The 17,260-nt window shown below is 43.9% G+C and overlaps 1 protein-coding gene across 3 annotated transcripts in view; it reads left to right on the top strand.

Annotated features, from left to right (window-relative positions):
• The window catches only part of GAK (cyclin G associated kinase), a 74,882-nt gene extending 68,213 nt beyond the window's left edge, over window positions 1–6,669 (top strand). For all 3 annotated transcript variants that reach the window (XM_082336812.1, XM_082336813.1, XM_082336814.1), the window contains one exon: window positions 1,095–6,669. In XM_082336812.1, the coding sequence (XP_082192938.1) occupies window positions 1,095–1,196 (102 nt within the window). In that variant the 3' untranslated portion in view covers window positions 1,197–6,669. The remainder of the gene's footprint in view (window positions 1–1,094) is intronic.
• The last annotated feature ends 10,591 nt before the right edge of the window (window positions 6,670–17,260 follow it).

Raw genomic sequence — 17,260 nt, forward strand, 5'->3', positions numbered from 1 at the left:
CACAGCAAAACTGGTGGGAAAAACCTGGTGAACCTCCTTTACTAAACAACTTTACTAGGAACTAGAAAAAATAAACTTTACTAAACAAATCAGCAGTTGAAAAATACTTTGAATATGACATTCCAGTTGTCTTTTTAAAATATTTAATGCATTCCATTGCTGTTTGTTAGTCTCTCAGTATATGAAGGTAGCTTCTTGTTCTGAGTCATTGCTCTAGGCTGTGTTTAGATATAAAGACAAGCGTTGAATACACCTTGTTTGAATTTTTGGGCTTGCCTTCACTGGTGGTTCAGTGAGCAGTAGTCTGTCCTATGTTGTGTTATATCCATAACAGAGAAACAAGATACTGTTCTTTTCTTTTCTTACCCTTGTCCTTTGCTGTTCTCGGCCATGTGGTTTCCTCCACCTTTGTGGTAGTTTCTTGGTGCTTTCTGTAAGCCCCTTAACGCATCAGTGTCGGAACACATCTCTGAGGCACTTTCTTCTTCCTTGGTTTCTTTTCTGCCCCTAAACAGGTTTATAAAGTACTGCAGCTGGCAAAAGCCCAGTAGTAGGAGAAGGGGAAGGATACTGGAGAGGGCTCTTGGGCTTCACTTTTGTGTTGGAAAGAACCTGTTAAAATGACTCATCTCATCTGGAGGGACTTTGATCTTTACTAACCACTGGGGTTGGATTGGCCCAGAGGCAGGGAAGGAGTCTTCTTAAATAGTGCTTAAATTTTATTCTTGTACACCACTGCAAGGTCTGTCAGGAAGCAATTCCAAAAATGACCAGATCTGATCATCAACTAATATTAACTAAAACTATGTATGAAAAGAACAGCTTGGAAAACTGTTTTTAGCTAAGTTCCAGTTATTTATGAATTGCACTAGAAGTTTGAAGTAATGTAAGGAAACCAAGGCTTTGGCTTTGTTTAAAATGCTTATGGCAAGCTTTGGATAAGACTGGGCAGGGCTGTGTGTCTGCAAAATTATATTCACATAGCAGTCTAAAGTTGTTGAACAAGGTAGCAAATATAAAAGGGGCAAGATCCTTCCCAAGTCACATCATTCCTAATATTTTTATGCTTCTAATATGTTCCGGTTTTTTTTCAGGCCACAGGACAACCTTATGAGCAGTATGCCAAAATGATCTTCATGGAATTGAATGATGCATGGTCAGAGTTCGAAAACCAGGGATCGAAGTCCCTTTTCTAAAACTTCACCTTTTACAGAACTACTTCAAAAAACTGGAGCTGAGCATTGTTGTGACTTTATTGCGCCTATGATTTATGAAGCGCTTTTCCATGATTTCAGCACAGTTTCTAATCATGCACTTAATTGTGGGGATATATTTTGTAAGATGTAGAGCATTACATAGATGCATTAAAAAAACAGCTGCTCAGTACTTGAAGGAATCACAGTATGGAAGTAAAGATTTCCTTTCAGTTTTATATATGGTAAAACAGAATTTTAATGAAGCTCCATGATTTGTGGTATACTAGTATTAATTATAAATCATTCCAATTTCATTCATCTTTGCTTTACCCCTGCCTTCCCCAATTTGTCTATTACTTTCAGTAGTTTTGTGATTCAGTTTTGATGTTTGGTGCACATCGCCTTATTCAAAGCGCTTTAGTTATCAGCAGTGAATTTGCTTGGCTTATCTCAAACCTGAAGGTGTATATTTTCATCTGTATTTTATGTAATCAATCTGATAATCATTCTGTAAATAATGCTTTCTGACAATACCTGTGTTCCTTACAATAAATTAATAGTTGTTTAGCCAAAAAGACCCCAAATGTGGAAAAGACAGCCAGGGTTGTTCTTGATTTTTAACTTTTTTTACGTATCATGAATCTAGAAACAAATCCTGACTTTAAGGTCTGCATGTTCCTGCTGTTTTGTTATTTATTATGAACCTTTGGAAGGCAGTACTGACCAATGCTTATTTTCCTAGTTCTTTAAATGGTGTCTTTTGCTTCCAATTTAAGTGGAACATTCCTTCCATTAGACTTCAGATACTCTGATAGAAATAATGTTATTTTGAAACTTGAAGTGTAAGCACAAAACATTTTTTTCTGCTTTGATTTGTCTGAGTAAATACTACAGTGCTTTAACACATTTTGCTGCATGTCTGACCTTCTATATTTTTGAGATACGCATGACATCAGTCTATGTGAAAACATGGGGTATAGTGGTAGACTGTTGCATTTCTGCTCACCTATCTTCCACGCACTGGCTAGGGCAAGATGAGCAGAGACACAACTTGGTAACAAAACTTGCCATGTTTTCTCATCCCTATTCAGAAGGCAGCTTTTCACTAGTGCTGGGGTGAATGAATGCAAATGACCAATGACTGTTACACTCTGTGTAATAATAAAATGCCATTTTCATATCAAGTTTGAAAATGTTAAAAATTAGTGTTGTGGTATTAAAGCTTTGGCAGCAGTCTCTTGAAACAGTACAGTTGGGCATTCAAGGGGATATTTTGATCATCTTGCCATTTTATACATTTTGCATGCTTAACTGAGGGGGAAGCTGTACCATTGTCAGAGGTAACTGTTCAGCTGAGCAACATGTGAACAGAAAACGTGAGATTCTAATGCCACCTGAACAGTGTGTTGGATGAAGTTTTCCACTACTATGCCAGCCTGAGAGCTGATGGGTAGAGACTTGTGAACACAGGCTACAATTGATAGTGTATAAGCTCAGATCTAACACAGTTAATTATTAACCTCTGATAAAATGTTTTGTGTGTGTATATTCACACATATATTCAGCTACTGTGATTTTTTTTTTTAAGATGGAAGCCAGGATCAGTTATGGATCAGGAAGGTTATGTATTATAGCTGCAGTTGTATTTCAGTTACTGCTTTGAAGCAGTCCTAAATCTCAGTGGATTTCTTCATAAAAACAGGTAACTTGCTGTCTGTTTTAGAGTAGGAACTAATCTTTTTTTCCTTGTGACACTTCATTAATTCTTTGTATTCATGTTCTGCATCCATGGAAATTAAAGGCTTCTGCTGGTAGGATAGGTTTGTTGGAGACCTGCATGGCTTTTTACAGTTCTAGGGAAAATGATATCTAGTAATAGGTTTAAAAAGACATACACAGATATATAATGACTGTGATTGCACTTCTGTATACAGCTGAGAGATAAAGCATTTCTGAAGGGGCTGCTTTTAGTAAGGAAGGACTACTTTAAAAACCCATGTTCCTTTCAGCACATACAGGCAACTTAATTTTGAGGGACACATTTTTAATTGCTCTTTTCTTGAAATATGTGTATAAATTAAAACTGAAAACTAGGAGGAAACTATCTTCCTCTCTGCTTTGTATGTTTGGTAGCATTTTCTGGATGATGTCTACATTTCTGTTTTTATTTATCTACTCTTGTTTGCGAAGTTTTCTTTAACAGTGGAGAGGAACCTTCAATGTAATTTTAAGTGAGCAAGGAAATGTGAGTGCAAGTGTTTTAGCTGGAACTGAAGATCTCTTGAAATTGATACCCTCTTTTTAAAATTATGGAAAATCATGGAGTTTGGCTGTGGATTCTTCCAAAAGCCATTTGATAATTACTGAAACTTCAGTCAGGTTGGCAGGACCCCTCACCTTACTTTATGGCTTAATCAGCTCTGGTCCTCAGTGGGGGAACTGGCTGATTCCTCTATCCTCCTTCTTTCTGTGTAGCTGAATTTTGATGCTAGGAATCTGGGAGAGGCTCAGTGTGGTAAACTTTCAAATCTTGACAATGAACTGTTTTGGGTTTTTTGTTTAACTGGGTCATTTAGGTGTGTTGCATACAAAAATGTGCCAAAAGTTACATTTCAGTAAGGCCCTGTAAGCAAACTCTAAAAGTTCAAATGATGAACATGAACACAATAAACTAAAGTTTTGTTTTCTTTAGAAGATAAAGTAGAATGAGGACCACTAAAGGTTTCATAGTGTAAGGCTTAGATATTAATTTTTTTAGTTACAGGAATCTGGGAAGATGGAAGTTAAGGTAAATTTTATATAAACATATATTGAGTCTTAATGTTGCTTTTAAAGGAGAGGGCCATTTGGAAGAAAAAGTCCAGAAGTTCTGTTTGAATTAATCTTAAAACAGTAATAAAAAATGGTAAAAAATCTGGGAATGAGGGCTTTTCAACTTTTCTCACACTCTGTACTTCATTGTTAATTGGTTGTCTGCTGTTTGGGGTAGGACTGCACTCAAACTATTACACACATATTTCACTGTAGCTGTATTCTTAATGTCCACAAGCTGAAAAGCTTTTAGAATAGGCTACAGAAAAATTGATTAAGCTGAGACTTGATTAGATACTGTGAATTTTTTCTGGGCTTAAAATGTATATTTTCCATTCATGCTTATTATACATTGCACAGTTAAATTTTGAAATGAAGTGAAATCATGTCCTGAAAGTTAGACTTTATATCTGCTTCTGCGGACTGCAAAGCTTGAGGTTGAGGTGACCGAGTGTTGCAAGTAGATTCATGTTGTGTCTACCAGCCTTCACAGGTGGCACCTGAAGTTCTATTGTGAAGCATCTCCTTGACTCTTGCAGCAAATCACTGTGCCTTTTGGCCCATGTTTGCAGTTCCTTTGTTAATGACAACTGACTAATACCATGCCTCCTTTGCAGCCTACTAGGATCCAGTTCTTAAAAGTGAGTAGCTTGACATGGTTATTGCAAGAGCAAAGAAAAACAATGCAACATAGATTAAGGGGAAGAGTAGAGAAGAATATCCAGACTCTAACCTACATCTCAAATGTTATTTTCTAATTCTCTCTTCATTGACCTATTCCTACCCACCTCTGCTAAAACCAGGTCTTCTAGACAAGTAGAAAGAACCTGGTTTGTAGCCAGCTTTTCCAGCCCTTTTAGAAGTGCTACTGACTGGCGATAGACAAGTGGCAGTAAAAAGTGCTTGGCTGTTTTTGCAGAAGTTGCTATGAAGCAGGACCTATAAAATGATAGGGCAGTTTTCCACTAGTTCTTTCTGCATTAAGCTGCTTATGTTACATAGATCTGGAGAGTCAGGGAACTTTACTTTTAAAATAGAGATCTGTGAAGAAAAATTAGTGTTAAGAGTGTGTGTGGCTAGAACCTGCCAAATGGAGAAGAGTGTGTTTTGACCATGTTGGAGGAAATGAGTTGATGTCTTTAACCTTGGGCATGCCGGTTTACTGTTTCCTAGTGCTGTCAGATTTCCTTGAACTTAACAGCAGGGAAGAGAAAGAAAAGGAGCAGTTAAGCACTTACATTCATATTGAATCATGGGGTTATGCTCAATGTTGTTAGTGGGTAGTGATTCCCAGACACCAAGCCTGGGAGGAAAAGTTCCTCTGCATTGTCACGTGGATAAAGTTCAGATAGTTTGCTAATCAATGGTAGCTTCCTTCAGCAAGTACCAAATGGAAAACGTACAACAGTGCTGATGAAGTGCATTGCCTTGGTACACTAGCTAAGTCCTTGGCATTGCACCTGTGAGGGTAACTAGTGCTCATGAAAAATGCCTTGTTTACCTCTATTTTCTTGCTAATTCTAGAAAGTTCCTCCAATGTTGTCTTGCCAAGCACAGAATAACAGTTCCTTCAAGAATGCAGACTATGTCTCAAAGCTGCGTGCACAGAATTAAGACTTTGCACAAACCAAAGCAGAGTTTGAGCATAACTGAAATCTCGGCTGCCCTTTGGGACTGCTGGGCTGCGTGCACCATTCCACCTCCCATGGCCAGACTGCAGTTTCCCCAGCAGTGTCTGTATGCTTGCATAGCTATTGCCCATTGCATTCTCTGCTCACAGGAGTATTTCAGGGGTTGCATAAATGTGGAAACCTTGTTGCTCCTTAGCTCTGTCTAACAATTGCAATGTAATGAATGCTTTGTAAATAAGTTCAAATTAGTCTTGTACAGTTGCCTGTGCTTTATGAATCAGTTGACATTTTCTGTCAAGAACTTGCAGGTGATTGACCTGCAAAAGCTGTAGAAGGAATGTATCATTTCCCACTCCTTGAGTCTGTCCCTGGTGCAGATTACCTCTAGCTACCAGGTGCCCAGTGCCTAGGAGCAAAGGGTGACTCATCTGAGCTGTGGTTCTGATCTTGTTGACTTTTGCAATGCTTTCTTGCTCTCTGTTTGGGTGAACTTATGGTACACTGCAGTTTAGACTGTATTAAACTTCCAACATATGCTCCAAAAATACAAATTCAGTCATTTTTATGAAGGATACATGTTGTCATAGAAGCTTTTATTATCAAAAGAGGATTAAGAGGCATTGTGAGAACTCCCAAAACTCTTTAGTGGAATGTACTGTATATTTGCAATGTAGACTTCTAGAAGCAGTTGTCATCTCTGATAAGGACTTAGCTTTCTCTGAGGTCTTTATTGTATTTCCCTGTAGTTGTGATTGTACTTTCTATACCTGTGATTTCTCTGGTTTGGGGTATGTGGAAGGACAGAACAGATATTCAAGTCCTATTTTTTGCCATCTTTCAGGAAATGCAATGTACTAAGAAATTTTGCTACTAGTGAAATGAAAATTATACCTGTATGTATATAAAGGTAATATAGTCAAATTAAGTGTTGTTTAAAAGTAGATTTAATGTTTCGCATGATGTCCTTGAACAGAATATTTTGCTTTGAAATGTATTACAACTTAGCCAGTGATCAATTAAAACAAACAAAATGACTTTGCATGTTTCTTTCTTTAGCAAGGGAGGAATGACCTGAATACCCAAAGCATTTCCACTGCTTCTTTTGGAACAATATGCAAGCATTAGAGAAATGGTTCTAATTTATGTTGATGTTGACTGAACCTCTTAGAAACCAAGCATTTCTTCATAAGTGTCTCTCCTCCTGTTGGAGAGGAGTCCCTGCAGTGTGATCTGCAGTTTGGCAGCTGAATTTAGAATCATAGAATCGTTAAGGTTGGAAAAGACCCTTAAGATCAAGTCCAACCGTTAACCTGTCACTGCCAAGTCCACCACTAACCATGTCCTCAAGCACCACATCTACACATCTTTTAAATACCTCCAGGGATGGGGACTCAAGCACTTCCCTGGGCAGCCTGTTCCCATGCCTGACTACCCTTTCGGTGAAGACATTTTTTCTAATATCCAACCTGAACCTCCCCTGGCGCAGCTTGAGGCTGTTTCCTCTTGTCCTATTGCTTGTTACAAGGGAAAAGAGACCAACCCCCACCTCACTACAGCCTCCTTTCAGGTAGTTGTAGAGAGCAATAAGGTCTCCCCTCAGCCTCCTCTTCTCCAGACTCAACAACCCCAGCTCCCTCAGCTGCTCCTCATAAGAATTGTTCTCTAGACCCTTCACCAACTTCATTGCCCTTCTTTGGACATGCTCCAGCACCTTGATGTCCTTCTTGTAGTGAGGGGCCCAAAACTGAACACAGTACTCGAGCTGCGGCCTCACCAGGGGCGAGTACAGGGGCACTATCACCTCCCTGGTCCTGCTGGCCACACTGTTCTTGTTACAGGCCAAGATGCCATTGGCCTTCTTGGCCACCTGGGCACACTGCTGGCTCATGTTCAGGCAGCTGTCAACCAACACCCCCAGGTCCTTTTCCGCCAGGCAGCTCTCCAGCCACTCCTCCCCCAGCCTGTAGCACTGCATGGGGTTGTTGTGACTGAAGTGCAGGACCCGGCACTGAGCCTTGTTGAATCTCATACAGTTGGCCCTGGCCCAAAGATCCAGCCTGTCCAGGTCCCTCTGCAGGGCCTTCCTACCCTCCAGCAGATTGACACTGCCACCCAGCTTGGTGTCATCTGCAGACTCACTGAGGGTGCACTCAATCCCCTCATCAAGATCATCAATGAAGATATTGAACAGGACCGGCCCCAACAGTGAGCCCTGGGGAACACCACTCGTGACCGGCCACCAACTGGATTTGACTCCATTCACCACTGCTCTCTGGGCTCAGGTTATTAGACTGCTGGCTGTGAGGGATTCTTGAGCAGGAGCTGGTGCAGTGCAATGCCGTCCTGTCCCCCAAAGGAAGCTGTTGCATAGGTGCATGACAGTAATCAAAGGGAAGGAGAGCAGGAACAAGTGGACAAGACTGAGGCAGGAGGGAGGAATGAGCAACCTGTAGGGAGGGTGGGGGCGTGGGACATATGGTGATGAAGGACTGCAGGTCTGGGGAATCTGTGAGGGAATGCTGGAGAAAGGGGAGTTGCTGATGGAACAGTACTAACAAGGTGCCCAGAAGCATCTTTTGACTCCATGCTCTCAAACAAGAATGGGGGAAGCAGGGTCTTCTATAGTTGGGAACATTCCACTTGGTGGCATTGAGGAAGTTGCTTTAAAAAATAAAAGCATAGCAGTGTAGGATTACCACAGGGGATCCCCAAGGAGAAGGGTGGAAAATAGGGAGTATATGGGAGAATGGACAGGCATGACCAATGGAGGATGGCATGGGAGAGAGAGCATTAGCAAGCTGAGAAGCAAGCAAAGCAAAGTTCTGTGAGGGAAGGGCCATTGCCATTGGTAATGTTTTTTTATATTCTGCTTACTACTTGAAATAGTGTGATGGGTTTATAAGAACATATTAAGATAGGCCTTCTAGCATTTTCTCACCAATCTTTCTCCCTGTATCCCATACAGAACATGCTGATACTTTTGCTGTTAATCTGTTTACTCTTAATGTGCAAAGCTACTGAAAAATGTATTGACATCAACTTCCAGTACTCTACTGCTGCAGCAAAGGATAATGTTAGTTGCATCTTTCTTTGCCATGTACAAAGCCTCTGGCTGCTCTGAAAGACTGAGTTGGAAGTACAATCCACAGCAGATGGAAATCTTGCAGTGTCAAGCTGGCAGGCATCAGTAAGTAATTACACCAGGTAGGCAGAATGTGTTAGAAAGAAAGAGCATGGCTTTAAGTTCAGTATCAAGCAGAGTGAATAAAACAGTAAGAGTGAATGGGGGATAAAAAAAAGACAGCACAAACACTGTGCAGAACACTGTGTACTGTGGTGTGCAGAGCAGCCTGTAGCAATCTGAGCCAAAGCCTTCCAAGTCTGCACCATAAACACCTGATCTGGATGCTGGAGTGCTGAAGAGGATGCAGGTTGCCCTGCCTCAGCACCACCTCTGTTGTAAGGGTGAGAGGAGGAGTTCTGGCAGATTTTTACCTTCTGTGGCAGAACTGAGCAAAAAGCACTGAAGAAGGGAAAATGGAGCGTGTAGGTAGGTGAAGACTTGATCTGGAAGGATAACTCCCTTTTAGTACAAACTGTAAGGGATTCTTCGTCTCCTGTAATCCCTAAATCAGTGCTGGCTGTTCTCCTGGAGCCTCTGGTCTCTGCTCCTAATCAAAGGTCTGGGCCCACATGAAATAACGGCTGTGCAGTTCTCTGGTGTGTGCTGCTGCTGGCAGACCCAAGAATGAAGTAGTTATCTTTGTGTGCGTGTTTGGGGGCTCATATTTAGTAAGGCCTCACTTGGCCATTACCAATCGATGAACTTCACTGCTTGCTTCCTTGTGCATGGTTTTGGTGACCAACAAGACAGCAGAAGCACTCTGCAAGTTGCATGCTGAGGAGATGGGATTGTCAGTGTGCTGCCTCCCTGCCAAACAAGTGTTTCATTGGATTCAATTAAAGTTGTTGAACCAGTGCATGTTCTGCACAATTTCACTCTGAGACTTTTTTGTATATTATAAGTAAACTTGCTTCTCCTGCCCTTGCTGACTCATGATGAAACCTGGGGTGAATGCAGGGTTTTTATTACCAAAACCTTTTTTTTCACAACTATCTTGCTTCACCATGGAAACTGCCCTCCCTTTTCCTTCTCCCACTCCCAGTTCTCACCAGGTTTTTCTGCTGCTCTTACCAGCATGAGTGTTAACACCTATTAGACCTGGAAATTCCTCATCTGCTTCTGAGCCCACCTGCTGCAGCTGCTCCCTCACATGTGCAAGGCGTGGGCCACTTTCAGACATCTGTATTTCTTCTCCTGTGGGGGGTGTCATGAGGAGCACATCTCCCATGGAGAGTTGAGCCGCAATTGTTTACCATCTCCAGATGTAAAAAAGGGTGTTTGGGGATTTCCTAGGACTATAAAATCTTTCTAGGAATTTTCTAGGAAAATTTCCCCCTTCACTTTCTAGGAAAGTGAAAGGGGAAGAGGCAGAAGGGACTCTGTTCCGTGCTGTGTTTTTCCTAATGCAGGCAGCTCCTCTTGTCCTGTCCTCAGCCTTGTGGGCTCCGCAGTAGGTGATAATCCTCTCCATCCTGCCAGGAGGGGAGGAGGTGGCTGCCCTGAGCCAGCCCTTCTGATGGCAGGCAGGGCTGCTGCCAGCACAGCTCTGCCAGGAGAACAGGCAGCTGCAGTCCCTGCTGGAGGGGCAAGGAGCTGGGGCTGAAGAGCACCAGCCCTCTGCCATGCACCCCTCGGGGTGGGTGGCAGCTGCATTGCTCCCTTGGATAAGATGCACCTGACTGCAAGTGGAATTATTTATCAGAAGTGATTATGTTTCTTTGTTTTGATTGCCATCTGCTGGCAGGAGGATGTGTTCATAGCCATTTCACACTTGCACCACAGGTTTTTTTAACCAAATCTCTGCCACACTAATAATTTTGCATCTGTTTGTGTATTTTGTATGTGAATGCTGCAGAAAGTGGGCTGCTTTTGGATGTCTGAATTCATGGAGCTGATGACACTTGAGGCAGGGCTCGGAGCTGTCTATGGGGCTGGGGCTGGAAGAGCAGCAGAGGCACCCAGCTCATCTCCCCAGGCTTTGCTGTTCCTTTTTCAAGCTGGGGCACTGCTGACTGCTTTCCTTCACCAGGATTCCACAGGCTCTGCCTCTGCTGCTTTTTAACTGCTACCCCATGACAACGGGTGATCCACTACTTGAAGCAGGAGCAAGTAATCAACCTTGCTGTTATGGTCTTAGAGCTGGAGAAAAGGGGGAGAGGATATGTGCACAAGAGGAGTCTCTGAACTGGATCAGGGAGGGAAGACACACAACCGAAAACAGCATAGGAAAGCAAAGGGCTAAGGAGTAAGTAGGTAGATCACAGGGCTGTCCATTGCATGTGCCCAGGCTGTGATGAGTAGAGTGACTTCAGAATGGATGTGCAAGTATTTAGAGTGCAGATACTCAGACACGGTTGCCTGCAATGGGAGGAGGAAGAGTAGACTGAGCAGCCAAAGCTTCCTGGCAGTGCAATCTGCTATACTGTGCCAATACTTGCTCCAAGCCCCCAGTAAATGAGGCTGTACTGACTGTTCAGCCCAGGCTGCTTCACCCACAGTGAGGCTGTTGAGCCATAATCTGTTCCTGGGTGGTTGCAAAGGATGCCTGCCTGCAGCATCAACCACTAGTCTCAGGAGTGGCATCCTCAACGCGCACTCTGACAGAAAAGACTGATCTCTCACCAGTATTCCTATGCCCCACCATGAACGCCACAAAATTCATCTAGTCAGAATTTTAAATTCTTAAACTCAGGTGCTGAATTAAGTTCTTCCCTGGGAAATTTCCTGTCTGAAGAAAGATGCCAGAAGCTTCAAAGAAAATTTGATCTGCATTTATTTACCCTCATGCAGGAAGATATAAAATTCAGCCTGAGTGACAGCAATTCACAAGGAGCTGATACCAACAAGAGCTTAAAAGTGAAGTTTGAATTTTACCTGGAGGAATGGTTGGAAACTGCATCTTTAATAAGATCAAGCATCTTGTGTATGGTAAATAAAATTAGATGAGCTTCAACTTCTAATTGTGTTGCTGTCAAGCATAATGTGTCTGCTTCAACTGAGAAATGATAAATGCAGTTTTTTAATTTCAGCACTATGCAAATAGTATTAGAAGATTACTTCTGATGCTGGAAGATCAGCATCTGCTGGAAGATTAGCATAGGCTGGGAGATCTATTGTTGTGATCCATGATGGCATTTAATAATTCTTTATTCTTTTCCATACATAGGCTGAAATGCAAATGCATTTCCCAAAGGCACTTTTCCTAGCACAAATATTTGTTGTTTGTGCAGATGCATACAAGAAAGGAGATGGCAAAAGACCATGCACTTATCTAGGAATGTGAAATTAAGCTCCAGGTCTGCAGAACACCGGGGGACCTTTGCATCCCTTAACTGGACAAAGGCTGCATCATTTTTAATGATCCCCACTGGACAACGCACAGGAGAAGGCACACATCCACCTGCTGCTCCCACCCCTGCGCTTTCTCCCAGGAAGTCACTAGAGTTCAACATGAGCAAAACCAAGCATTTTTCTTCTACCCTTCTCTTGGTAAATGGCTTGAGTCTTAGGAATGAAAATTTCCTGAAGCCCATATAGGAGAGCTTGGGGAAGGTGCACGTGGCTAGGAGCAAAGCATTATAAAGGGTGCTGGGGGCTGTCTGCACGGGTGCAGTGCTGCCGCCAGTCCCTGTGTGAACCCAAAAGCATGTGTTTGCTTGGGGCCTGGATGTGTCCTGCTTTCATCTGTGGGCGCAGCTTTGCTTCTCAGCTGGCTCCTCCAACGTGAGAAAAGGAAAAGAGTGAAAAGTTTACCCTAAAAAGTACAATGCTTTACTGCTAGCACTAGTTACTTCGTCAATATCTTGCCTTAGCCCTTCCTCTGCATTGCTCATTGGTATCCTGTGTCCTTTGCCAGGACAAATGCTCTGTTGATAGCAGGCAATTTCTTCCTTCTTGTTCTTGGGTACATTTAGGATGATCTTTGTATGTTTCAACCCCACACTTGCTAATAGGTTATACTTTCTCCTCTCCTCCACAGGGTTAATTATACTGTGATTACTCAGGTTTGCTGTTTCTTTGTATACAATGTGATTTCTTAGGAAGGGAGAACCACACAACTGCACAAGTGAAACAAAACTTATGCTAAAGGACTTAGGCAATAGCGCAAAAAAAAAAAAAAAAGCTCAAAGCCACAGGTCAAGAGCAGACACTGGCCATTAGACAATTTTGCTGCTGCAGCTAGGACAAGGTAGACAGTATGTGTCTAATCCTACAGTAAGGTGCAGGTGATGCATCTTAACTAATTTTGCAGAGATGGCTGGAATCAAGCAAAGAAAGATAGGTTCAAGGCCTGACAAGACTTGAGGTCTAATACAGTGAATTAATGTTATAAAGCTTAAGGTCTGAGTATGGCTGAGCTACAAGGCTCATTTCTAGGTCAGACAAGACGAGCCCAAGGCCTCTTAAGACCTGAAATTTCAGAAATTCTTGTGTGCTACTGATATGTTTGTGGCGAGCAGACACCTGCCTTCCCCTGTAAGAGATTTCCAAGAGTTAGGAAGAATGAAGTCCTTCAAACAACCTACAATACCATGGACTTTGCAATGGGAGGTGAATACTTCTGAATATTTAGATAGCTTCTAAAATATCTCAGGTTTGGTACCTTTAGTATAGGTCCTACAGGACTGTGTGTTTCCTGTACTCAGATATTCAGCTGTGTCTGAGATAATGTTTGCCCTTGTTTTATGCATCCAGTTACTGATGCTGAAGCCGTTCAGTTTTGGAGCAATGAGCATCAACAAGAAAGCAGCCTGGCACTCTTGGCAAACGTGCACTGAGGCAGAGCCTTGTTTTCAGATATGCAGCTTTTGCAGAATTACCTGCTTATCAACCTCTCCGCAACTCCATTGTTGGGAGTCATCTGAAATAGTGGTGATTTTTCTATTCTTCTCGCCACTTTTGGAAAGCTGAAGTGGTTCTCTTGGTGATAAACATAACCGCAGTCATACCTCCACTTAGCTTTTTAGCTACAACTCAGGTTTCTGCAGTGAAGACCAGCCTGTGCAGCTGGGTACCTGGCTTGGGCAGATGTGCCTCCTCGGTGATGCGTGGGCGCTGCGCTGTGTGGGCACTGCACTGCCTGGGCTGTGCCCCCGAGCCAGGCCTGGGGGTGGGTCTGTGGGAGGCCATAAGGCTTCACGGGGGACAGAGAGGGCTTCTGTGGCATTAGCAACATGATGTCTTCCCAGCAGGCGAGCTTAGTAAGAAACTTAATGCTTTGCAGCTCTGCTTTGTGCTAAAGGGCAGAATAAATATTGAAGTGCTAGTAAGATCCAGCTGAGCTGTTTGAATAATCCTCTAATAAATTGCATAATAAAGAAGTGAATTCAGTAGGAGATCAGCTGTTTGCACTGGTCCATAATTGATCTCTAGCAAATAACACATCCACTTAGCATCTTTCCTGCTTTCAGATATGCCAATAGGGAGCTTTCAGCCCCAGGGATGTGGAGGATGAGATGGCACGAGCTGCTTCCCTCCTCTCTACTTGCAATGTCATGGTTTGCATAGTCACCAGGATTAGGCGCATCCTGTGCGGTGGGAGCCACTGCTGGCCAGTTGAACCACGGGGCTTTGCATAAGCAGCTTGCAGATACAGAGACTGGTGGTTGTGGCATGCTGGCTGACAGAAATACCTCGCTAGGCAGAACTGATTCTGCTCCTGCTGCTGCAGACTCAACACTGAAATCTGACAAGGGAGCTGGCTCAGCATCGCTGCAGGGAGGAGTGTTTGCAGGAGCTTGCTCTAGGGCTTGCAGGGGCTGCTGCAGGAAGCAGGGCAGCTCTGGGATGCTGGGTACCTGCTGCAATCTTGGACCTCTGACTTCAGTGCAAACATTTTGGAAACACAGCATATGACACCTGGGAAACTGCACGCTGCTTCCCCAAGGACCCCATCCTAGATCCACCTGCCTTGCAGGGTCTGGGCCCCTGGAACAGGGTCTTGATGCGTTTTCTCTTGTGGCTCCAGGGCAGATCAGACCTTGGGCTTTCTGGAAAGCTCCCTGATACACTGTCTGTGATGGTGTGACCCTGAAGCACTGGAACAGTTGACCATGCAAACGCAGGTTTAATCGTTCAGCATCAGAGAAGGGATCTGCCCTTCTCCAGTGGCTCATGTCATGGCAAGGTACCCTTTTGTGCCATGGGGCAAGGGACTGAGTAAAAGGAATTGGGTGCCCTCAGCCAGCCCTCTGGAGACACATACTCTCCTGCTCCTGCTGCTTCCCCCTGCCATACCTCGTGCTTGGGCAGGAGACCAGAGGAACCAGCCCATCCCTGTGTGTCCTGTAAATCCTGTCCCAAATGTCTTGGAGAGGGAGGTGATCCCTGCCCTTGCTCCTCTTCCTGTCACAGCAGCTACTAAACGTGGGACACAATGTTCTCCTTATGGTCCAAAGTTGCACTTGTTAAGTCTTCCGCGTGCCCTTCTGCAATAGGCACATTGTTGCCTAATACAATAGCACAAGAGGCTCTGCTGTTCAGCTCATTCCTTCCTCAGGACTGCAGAGGGGCTGGCGCCAGTCCCCCGCATCTGAGGATTGCTCTGAGCTGTGGGGCATGGCACCTTTTAAAGCTTCCCACCCTCTGCCTGAGGAGCCGCCCAGCAGCTGGGCCTAAGATCATAAGGTCTGCGCGTAGCTTACTGAGTGTGCTTTGGCCCCAGGACAGGTTTTACATACATGCTTTGGAGTCCTGCTGCATGCCTGGGTGCAAGGCTTGTTGGGTTGCAAACGATGCCTAGCCCTGGGGCGATGCACCCCGTCAGCCGGGGGGGTCTGGGTGGCGGGAGCTGGCTAACAGCATGTCCTTTCTGCTATCTGCACAGCACGATCTGCCTCCTCATCGCTCCAGCACACAGAGACTTAATTTGCTAGCAACCAGACACATTGGATGTGCAGAGCACGTTGCCATACACACCGCCAGTTTTACTGCTAGGAAGGCTTTAGGGGCTGTGAAATGAGATAAGCCGAACAGTGTTACATTGGTATCGGTGGACAAAAGAATCGAAAGTAAGGGTTCTGCATAACAACAACAACAAAAAAAGATGTATTAAGTCTGATGTTAGATGGTTCATGAAATAATTAGCGTTTCCAAGTGTGTCCTAATTTCAGACAAAAGTGAAAATACAACAAGATGAACAGAAAATGATGGGTTATGCTTTTGGAACAAGGCACTTTAATTGAGCCAGATGAGCCCAGATGTTTCCTCCCACTCTGACTGAAATGATCACCTATTCAGAGAGATATGTTGTGGGAAAAACTGCAACAAAGATGCAAAAGGAAATTTTCCACAAGCAATGATTACATTAAGGGGACTTCAGGCAGCTCTTACTGCTCTAGTGAGGCTAATTGTGTATGGAAAATAGGAACACTTGAAGGCTGACTTAAAGAGGTGCTTACTGCCGCTCACACTTCAGTTTGCATTTTGATCCAAGAAAGACTTTATAATCAGTCTCCTCTCCCCTCAACTGGCTTTGACTCCAGGTTTCCTTTTGGTCATCTGCTCTTTCTGTTCCTGGTTAATGCAAGCAGACCTCTTCTCTCTGCCTTTCAGCTTTCCTGACGAGTTTGATAACAGCCACTATTTTTCTTCTAATCCATTTTTAGATTTTCTGTTTGAAGTTGCACCTGAGAAGAATGGGTTTATATCACTGCAACATTTGACATGGTCAACCTAACCAGAGATCTTTGAAGAGTCTCTCACACCGTGAAGGTCTCCCTGCTTCCCTGCACATGCATTTGAAGCTGCCAAGGGGTTATGTGTGCACAGGGAGGTGGGAAGCATGCACGCACTCAGATGCTGATGTCTCCACAAGAAAAAGTGGAGATTTAAGAGTATAACATTAGGAGTCTGGTAGGTGTTAGGAAGATGTTGAGGCCATCAGGTCTGGAATGGGTCTGGGCATGGGGATGCTTGATCTGTCTGTGCTGGGTTCTCCCTTGCTAGCCAGCCTGTGCTCCCTGCTCTCCTCCTCGCCCTCCTGGCTGCAGTGAGTTACATGTGGTATGATCAGACAGAAGGTTTGATTTATTTTTCTGCCCCAGGCTTTAGTGGTCAGGTGTAGGGCTGTGTGTCAGTTGTCCTTGGACAGCCCTACCTGTATACCTTAGTATCCTGTTACTTGATCCTTCTCTTTGCTGCCCTTGTCCTTCCCTTTCTCAGCTCAATCCCTTCTGAAATAAACAACTCCCTCCACATTACTGCTTCTCCAGTGGTTCCAGTTTTGCTACATCCATACCCAAGTTTGGTATTTCTGATATGGTTATCCATACAATCTCTGTCCTCTGTGCTATTACTGATGCAGTTCCCAGGTACCTCCTGGCGTGGCAACAGTCTTTCCCCCAAAGGTCTGCAAAGTTCCCCTCCCTATGAAGTTCAACGCCTTCTCACATCTCTGAACAGCCTGTGAAACGTAGCCAACCCTCATGGTGGCCTGGAAACATCCATCTTCTGCCTCTATTACACTCTGTCCTGAAGAGCTGGCAGAATCCCCTGTG

The sequence above is a fragment of the Platalea leucorodia genome (genome assembly GCF_965183815.1).
Source record: "Platalea leucorodia genome assembly, chromosome: Z".
In the NCBI taxonomy this organism is placed as follows: Eukaryota; Metazoa; Chordata; class Aves; order Pelecaniformes; family Threskiornithidae; genus Platalea; species Platalea leucorodia.